At 43.3% G+C, this 9,070-nt stretch overlaps 1 protein-coding gene across 1 annotated transcript; it reads right to left on the reverse strand.

The window, feature by feature from the left end:
• Positions 1–761: 761 nt before the first annotated feature.
• Positions 762–8,414, reverse strand: nox1 (NADPH oxidase 1). The gene is made up of 13 exons (XM_079521717.1): positions 8,334–8,414; positions 8,085–8,180; positions 7,364–7,474; positions 6,304–6,388; positions 5,663–5,811; positions 5,024–5,217; positions 4,805–4,931; positions 3,919–4,011; positions 3,557–3,798; positions 3,076–3,238; positions 2,709–2,855; positions 2,098–2,222; positions 762–1,628 (listed from the first exon to the last, which is right to left on the reverse strand). The coding sequence occupies exons 1-13, from the start codon at positions 8,376–8,378 to the stop codon at positions 1,502–1,504; spliced, it is 1,704 nt and encodes a 567-aa protein (XP_079377843.1). The 5' UTR covers positions 8,379–8,414; the 3' UTR covers positions 762–1,501.
• Between the last annotated feature and the right edge of the window lie 656 nt (positions 8,415–9,070).

Genomic DNA, 9,070 nt, shown 5'->3' on the forward strand with positions numbered 1-9,070 from the left:
TTGTGTGCTTACTGTAAATCGCTCTGGATTAAGAGTCTGCTAAATGCCTAAATTGTAGATGACCAAGGTAAAGTGCATCCTTGCTACAGTAAAAATTAAATTGCCCAGACATTTGACCAGATTTGACTCAGACTGCCATCGCGCAAATTACAGCTTTTCACCAGAGGATCCCCCCCCCCAGTTAATAACACAGGCTCTTCACATACTAGAGCATGTCTGAAATAAGTGTCGGAGCTGAAATCGACATGTAAATATGAAATAAATGCTCTAACATGTAGCTAGGTGTAATGTTAGAGACCACATACGTGAACCTTCCAAGCCTGTTTTCTGCAAGACATTACTCTATAAGCCATATCTCAAACTGGTGGGGTCAAACTCAACCACCAATATGTCAATTTGAAGCTATGATTCCCTGCTTTCATATGACATGAAAAAAACGAAAATTAAAAAAAAAATCCAATGGCAGTCCCTCAGTCAAATTGTCACATTTGTCGTAGCCCTTAACCTTGGGCCACAACAAATACGTATTGTCTGACTAACATATGTGTTAGACAATACATTATACTGTAACTATTGTATCACACCAATTCAGTAATAGAAATCAGGTACTAAGACGTGCTTCCTCTATTGAATGACAAAGGGTTGGTGGATGGGATAAAATCCTAACTGTTCCAGCAGGCCACTGAGACTAGTAAAAGTAAAAAATAAAATCGTAAAACATATGGTCACGTAATACATACTCGAAGAAAATGTATGTCACAAAATATACTTTAATGTTGAAACGTGAAATATATAATACACATACAAGCATTAACTTATGTACAATACACAGTACGCAGACACCCAAGCATTTTGAAAGTGTCTGCAAATACCTTCGTCAAGTCAGCCGCTATCTATAAATTATTTACAGTGTACCAGATAAGATAATTGGTCTTGGAACGTTTTCTGTGACTCATCCAATCTCATCGTTATAAGTGGACAAATATGCATCAATTTGTTTGGGTTTTGGTATGGACCGAAATACTGATTACAGGCTTTCAGTACCATTTAAGATGATCAGTGGTGTATGAAAGTGCACAGCTGATGATTTACCAATGATTCCAGCATCTTGGCTCCAAAAAAAAAAAATACTTTGAAAGTGTGGAGACTAACATAATTAACATAACCGCAATGTAGACGCAGGAAAGTTTTATATCGTTCACAAACTTTCGCGGGGAACAGCCCGAGGCGTCCTCGTGTAGCAAGGCCCTAAATCAGTCAATTTGTCAGTCATCCCCTTTAAATAATGGGAATATGTGCACGTGCAGCATTCCATACATTTGGAATTGTCCCTGTTTTCAACTATTACTACTGTGGGTCCTTTTAGAAAGGTTTTAAAATTGGGTCATCACCGATTGTCATGGACTGATCCATTCATTGTTAAAAGAAAACATTTGTTTTGAATGTTTTAAAAGACCAATGATCTCCTTCAAAAAAAAGGAGAAACACACCTCTTGTCAGTTTAAAAGTTCTCCTTGTTGAAGTAGAATTTGGTCTTCCGGGGATCCACGTCTGAGTATTTGACACATTTCTTCTGCAAGACCTTTGCCAAGGCTGCAGGGCCACACAGGAACGTCCCAACCACCGACCTGAAAGTATCAGAAAATGAAGATTTTACCCAGAAGAACAAATTAATCTTTAGCGGTCCAGGCACCTTGGCTGGTAATCCAGCATGGCAGTGTGTCGCGGGTTCGAGTCCCGATCCCGATGAACTTTGTTGTGTCTTGTCAACTTACTTTGTATCAATAATAATGAAATCACACCCGGGTGAACATAGCAACCATGCAAATTTTTTCTGCACAGACTAACAAAGCCAGTTGTAGGAGTGGTTTACACCACTCAAAAAATCATGTCTGACGTAATGAAATCACACCCGGGTGAACATAGCAACCATGCTCATTTTTTATGCACTAACAAAGCCAGTTGTAGGAGTGGTTTACACCACTCAAAAAGGCAAAAAAGCCCCAAAAATATCTTAAAAATAATCTCCAACCCACATTTTCTGATCTACATGATAGGAATGAGATTGAAAACTTGGAAGATCAAAAGTGTCCTTACGTGGGGTTCTCTTTGCGAACTTGTTCAAACTCCTTGTCCCAGTTAGGCCTGCCGTAGTAGGTTTTCTGCTTGAGACCCGTCACCACATCTTTGTCTTCGTCAAAATGGACCATCACGTGAGCAGTCTAGGAAGAAAATGTTTAGAAAACTTTAATTGAGGTACAGACAGTACTAAAGAAGAATATCTATATACACCAGTCTCAACCATTAACCCAGTCTCGACGGGAACCCCTTTCAGTGTTTTATTATGTCATACTTTAGCTATTGAAAAATAGCAGATCTACAAGCTCATAGCGCGGCACCGAGTGCCGCGCTATGAGCTTGTAGGTCTGCTATTTTTGAAAAATCGTGAAAATGTGGCGCAAATCTTTGAATATATATATATATTCTTTCAAAACGAATGTTTTTAACTCAAATCTTTGCTTCTGGAGGGTCCCTGGAACAACATATTTTCAGATGGGGGTCGGTGGCCAATTTCATATAATTCTGGGGGTCTTTGACATAAAATAGTGTGAGAACCACTGACATAGAAACATTGGTTTTTCCAGAAAACTGTCATGATTTAGAAGACATTTGTAGAATGGTCCTATGGGTTAACTTAAGACACATACGTGGCTCTGATCCCAGCCAGTGAGGTAGAGTTTGTAGGTCAGGAAATCTGCCATTCCCCTTTCCTCCATCTCCTTCTCCAGAACCTGCAGGAGATCTGCAAACCACTCAAAGGCGCTCGTCTCTCGGCAGAGCCAGTAGAAATAGATCTGCAACCAGGAAATGAATGTGAGCATTTTCAAAAGAAACTTACGCAAGAGCATTCCGAGTATCACTGCTTTATGACAAAAAAAATGATCCAACTGTTGTGAGACAATAACCGCCTTTGTCTTAAATCCACCTGACCTGCCATGCCATGTGTCAACAACAAAGGATGTGCAGGCTTAATGGAAAGGCCAAGGCAGACAGGTTAGACCAGGGATGGGTTACCTTTCTGGTGTTCAGCTTGGGGTTGGAGTTTTTAAACTTGTACCAGATGGACTTCAGAATGGAGGCAAAGGGAGTTACTCCGATGCCAGCTCCTACCAGCATAGCAACCTCATAGTCAAACACATCCTCGCTGGCTGTGCCAAATGGACCATCGACACCCATTCTAAAAAGGAAAGAGAAATCATAGTTAGGCGGTTGCACGCTGGACGCGTTTTTTTTCGGAAAACGGAACGGAGAAACGCAGCACCTTTAATGGACGAACTGTCTTGCTTTTATCCATTTTTACACTAATTCTACATGGCAAAAATAACCAATATCATTTGGGCGGAGTCAAGGTTCATATCACTGAATCAAATGGGGAAAGTTACCGTATAAGCTGGGCTATTGCCAATTATGGCCTGAAGGGTACATTGTAAACAGCAACATGTTTGTCCAGAGAATTCTGGACGCAGATCAGGTCAACATTGTAAAAAGTGCTCACTTGGGTCCCTGAGCACCGTCTGGAAGCTCCTCCACCATACAGCACAGTTTCTCAGTCCAGTCCCCTACGGTGCGGATGTGGACACTAAAGAAGTCCTCCTCGGGGGCAGAGGTCATCGTGAAGGGGTGCCACTCTAGCGGGGAGATGGCCGGGCAATTGAGGAAGACGTACTGCCCCACGTCCATCTTGAAGCCATTTTTCACCAGCTGCAGCTCCAGCACCTTGGACGGTCGTATCACGATCTGATGACGGAATGCACGACAAGAGACAGAGAGCACATGGATCATGCTGCTACACCCAGCAATTATCCCAATTATCCCTGGCCTGGAGGCAAAACAGAATGAGTCATTACATAAACGTACCTTTCTGTATTGTACCGCCTGCATGTAGCGGACAAAGCGCAGAATACGCTCACACAGATAGAGAGCCATGGGAGCGATCACCCACATCCACGTCTACGAATAGGAGGACAGAATGGCTTGTGGTTATTCGACTTCAGAGTCTATATCTCGGTAGCAAGTTCTGCGCAACGCAACAAATGTTATCAATAAAAAGATGTAGCATAGTGGCTCAGAGCCTCTAACCTGACTCCGCCAGATGGGGCAGCAGAGTACACTGGGTTCCCCCCTCCTGCTCCCATCTGGGAACTCTCAGGCAGACTTGATGCCCGGCCACAAAACGGCCTGGCCAATCAGCAGCAGCTAGAAGCTAGAATCTGCTGCTAGAAGCTGCTAGAAGCTGCTGCTGATTGGCCAGGCCGTTTTGTGGCCGGGCATCAAGTCTGCCTGAGAGTTCCCAGATGGGAGCAGGAGGGGGGAACCCAGTGTACTCTCTGCTGCCCCATCTGGCGGAGTCAGGTTACAGAGCCTCTGCCTGATGGCCTCAAACGTCTAAATATCTCCCCTGGCCCAGAGGGAGAATATCCCTTTGGTCTAGTGGTTAAGATGTCGGACTTTCACGCGGGAGACCCGAGCGGATCCGGGGCGCTACATTGCGGTGCCGTGACCCGGGATCAGGTTTCCCGGCGGGAGGAGGTCAAAAGGGGGGGGGGGGGGGGGGGGGGGGGGGGAGTGTAGCAGAGGGTCTCAGAGCCTCTGCCTGAGGGCCTCAAAAGTCTAATATCGCTATATAGGGATATCCCTTTTGGTCTAGTCATGTGGTTAAGATGTCGGACTTTACCGAGTTCGAATCCCCGGGCGTTACATAGCAGCCACAGCGCTAAACAAGTAAAATGTCCAGAACACCAACCTGTGGGAACCCCCCCGCGAACTGGGGAATAGGGCACTCGGGAATCCGTCCCCAGTCTTCAAACCGATCCTTGCAGAATGTGAAATTGTGCGGCGGCTTCGTGGTCGACTGGGACCGCACGACACGCCTGTGGACGGGTATACATTGGGCCACAATGAGCGGCTCCGAAGAACAAAAGTATGTCCAAGTCATAACAGAACATATAGGCTTCATCCTTACCCTGCTCCGTGGAAGACGAGGCCGATGAAGAAGACGATGAAGAGATGATGCGTGTACCAGAAGACTTCGAAGTAGTTGCGCCGGATGACCTCCATGGACGACGTGATGATGAGGATGAGGGCCAGCGTGATGATGATGCCCGTGAGACCAGCGATGGAGGTGAAGACAAAGATTGTCGGGGTCTGCTGTGGATTCTGCGTCGCAAGGAGTCAAAACAGGTGTGCAATCATTCCAGGCCCAAAAAAGGGCAGATTAACAGACAGAGTGTACAAAACATTGTGTCCGTTGTTTTCTGATTCACATACTAACTCATACTTGATTGAAGCAAGGACATGATCCTGCACACATTATTTTTTGTTGGAGTAATGTGTGCTAGTGTACAGACTCGAGGTCCTTAACCCATTTTAGGCGGGAACCCCTTTTGGTGTTAGCATCATGTTATGCTTTAGATATTGAAAAATAGCAGATCTACAAGCTCATAGCGCGCCACCGAGTGGCGCGCTACGAGCTTGTAGGTCTGCTATTTTTGAAAAATCGAAGAACGACTGACATAGAAACATAGCTTTTTCAGAAAACTGTCAGGATGTAGAAGACATTTTTAGAATCTGATCTCAGGTCAACAGCTGCTGGATAACTTACATCCGTGGAGCGGATAGGGTTCAGGTAGGTGGTGTTACTGTTGTCGAAGTCTTCCAGATTGGACAGGGCTGTGCTGAGCGCATCATATTCTCCTCGTCTGCTCCTGGCATACCACTCCACATTGAGCAAATGGGCAAGCACGTGCACCGCTAGCAGAGCACAGAGGAGACATCATAATGCCCGTTAATGTCATTTGAGTTCCACTTGTTCATCCCTGCCCTTAATAAGTTAAAAAAAAAAAAGTCCAGCCTATAAGGTCATTTCATTATGGTTTTATTCTTTTAAGAACTCTGTACTTGTGGTTGCTACGTTTCCAACGTTGAAAAGATAAATGTTAATCAAAAACACTATTGTACTTGCAATGTATTATCTTAGATTTAAATAACTGCCTTTTCACAAGATTAGTTGTCATTTGCAGGCACACACACACACACACACACACACACACACCATACAGCAATCTTTACCTTCCTTCTCAAAATGTAGTTTTAGTATCTGCATAATACTGTACACACTGTGTGTGTGTGTGTGTGTGTGTGTGTGTGTGTGTGTGTGTGTGTGTGTGTGTGTGTGTGTGTGTGTGTGTCTGTACACGCGTACAGTACATCATAGCACATCCCATGAAGGCACGTGTGTCCTACCCGTCATCAGTGCAATCATGTAGGCAACCAGCTTGTGAAAACTTATGTTGTTGTCCAGTTGTTTCCTCATTGTTCGACCACAACGCTGAAAGAACCCAGAAGGTTTGAGACAAGCAATTTAAAACATGGCACAAAAGTATACATCATGTTAATGTACTCTGCCCTAGAAGGGTTTAAGATTAAACGTTAAAAGGTAAAGAACAGAGCTTTGTTTACAAATCAATTGAAACCATTTAATGGTTCCAAAATGGGCATAACCTTTGACACGAAATAAATGTCTCGATAGAAGAGCAGGGAGACCCCAATTGTACAGTTGGGTGACACCGATATTGTCCCTTATCATTTGACCCATTTAGGCCTGACCTCAAAATTAAGTTTTCTGAAATAAATATTTTCACAATTTTTCAAAAATAGCAGATCTACAAGCTCGTAGCGCGCCACTCGGTGGCGCGCTATGAGCTTGTAGATCTGCTATTTTTCAATAGCTAAATTATAACAATGTTTAAAACACCAAAAGGGGTTCCCGCCCAAAATGGGTTAACTGTCCTTTTGCGCAGATCACGCAAACCTCAGCAAAAAGAAAAGGACAATATCGATGGCCTCCAATTGTATGTTATATTGTATTAACATACTCTACCATACAAAGTGCACGCACACAAATTACAACTCCATTTAGACCCGAGACTGATTCTACAAAATGTCTTCTAAATCATGACAGTTTCTATATCAGTGGTTCTCAAACTATTTCATGCCAAGGACCCCAAAAATTAGATGCATTTGGCCTCCGACCCCCATCTGAAAATATGTTGTTCCAGGGACCCCCCCAGAAGCAAAGATTTGAGTTCAAAACGTTCGCTCTGAAAGTATATTCAAAGATTTGTCCCACATTTTCACGATTTTTACAAAATAGCAGATTTACAAGCTCGTAGCGCGGCCGCGCTATGAGCTTGTAGAGCTGCTATTTTCCAATAGCTAAAGTATGACATAATGCTTAAAACACCAAAAAGGGATTCCCGCCACCAAAATGGGTTAAATGCCAACGTAACATTTTCATCTTTACCATTATGGTGCCTCGGATCAAGGACAGCAGGTTTCGGCATACTGGAAGGAGGATTAGCATGCAGTTGAAGTTGAGGACCGCTGCAGGAGCCCTGGCCCAGGCCAGAGCAGACTGGACAGCAACACAGAAACTAAATATTAGAGATGTCCCGATACTGTATCGGTATCGGGAAAAGTATCGGATCGGCCCGTATTTGTCATATCGGGTCATATCGGTATCGGTGAATATGCCAGTCTAACCACAGATCTGACACAGGGGTAAGGGGTTGACACTATGGCAGGTATATAAAATGTTGGGACATGTGGAGTTTGCTTTGGAGTTGCCCAAACTGCAAGTGCACATTTGAGTGATGAGTCTGCTATAAACACAACACGAGATATAGCTATAAACACAACACGAGATATATAGCTAGATAGCTATAAACACAACATGAGATCACGACACTGGTATCTGTATTCGGTATCGGTATCGGCTAACACAGAAATTGAGGTATCGGGATCGGATCGGAAGCAAAAAAAGTGTGTCCCTACTAAATATTAACAAAATCATGACTAAATCATGGGTCTGGGTCATCAATTCCAAACTTCTATCAGTGACAGATGGAAATATATATGTGCCAGCTGTTTCACGACGACTAAAACAGAGATTAATTCTTTCATAAATAAAACAATTCCACTGGTTCAATTTCAATCGTGCAGCTGAAAACACACATATAACCTACCCCTAGAAGGTGACGCGTGTAGAAAAACTGATCCGACAGATCATAGAACAAGTAGAACCAGACGAATAGGAAAATGTTGATGCCCATCCAGACGACCTGAAAGTGCAGCCAGGGTAAAATGTTCACATCATAAATATTATTATTCATTAAATAGCAAAAGCTTTATTGGTTCATTTTAAACTAATGCTGCCTATTCATTTACATGTATAGGCATGTCTATATTTAGGCATTATAGTAAAATGTACCTACCAGAAAGGCAGCTCCAAGTCCATGGTTTATAATCCAGTTACTCATTTTGGGGACCCTCGTCTCTGCCGCTCAAACACTCAAATACTCATCTTTTGCTCACCTGCAGGTTTTCTTTATAGGCATCTACTCAAACCACTCCCATCAAATGAGCCTCTAGACTGTAGTAGCCTATCTATGGGTTGCTGTGCGATGACTCAGAAGGAAGCAAAATGGACATTGCGTTATTCAAGGAAGTCTACAGGAGAATCACATTACTGGGAGTAACGTCAACACTCACTTTTCAGAACTGAGATAAAGAACCGGTTGGTGGAATGAGGAAGCACACCTGTCCGACTGACTGACCATCCTAGAGAGTTTATATTCTACAGATATTTTAGAGGCTACAAATATTTTTGTTTAGATTAGGTGTGATATTCCCTGTTATTCACTTTAGTGTATTATGATTTGTGTTTGTCATACATTGTTAGGTCTCTGGGAGGGAGGCAGGACAGTGATGGTTTCATCAAGAGTGATTGGGGTGCACCTGTTCACCTCCCTTTGGGCGGGAACCCCTTTTAGTGTTTTAAACATTATGTTATAATTTAGCTATTGAAAATAGCAGATCTACAAGCTCAGAGCGCGCCACCAAGTGGCGCGCTACGAGCTTGTAGGTCTGCTATTTTTGAAAAATCGTGAAAATATTTATTTCAGAAAACTGGAGGATTTAGAAGATTTCTTTTAAATGTCGACGTCAGGCC

The sequence above is a fragment of the Electrona antarctica genome (assembly GCF_951216825.1).
Source record: "Electrona antarctica genome assembly, chromosome: 1".
Lineage (NCBI taxonomy): Eukaryota > Metazoa > Chordata > Actinopteri > Myctophiformes > Myctophidae > Electrona > Electrona antarctica.

Coding starts and splice junctions, on each gene's coding strand:
- nox1 (XM_079521717.1), bottom strand. CDS start 8,378: ATGAGTAACTGGATTATAAACCATGGACTTGGAGCTGCCTTTCTG. Junction 4,012..4,804: donor TCGCGGGGGGGTTCCCACAG/GTTGGTGTTCTG, acceptor TCCTATTCGTAG/ACGTGGATGTGGGTGATCGC. Junction 3,239..3,556: donor GACGGTGCTCAGGGACCCAA/GTGAGCACTTTT, acceptor TTTCCTTTTTAG/AATGGGTGTCGATGGTCCAT.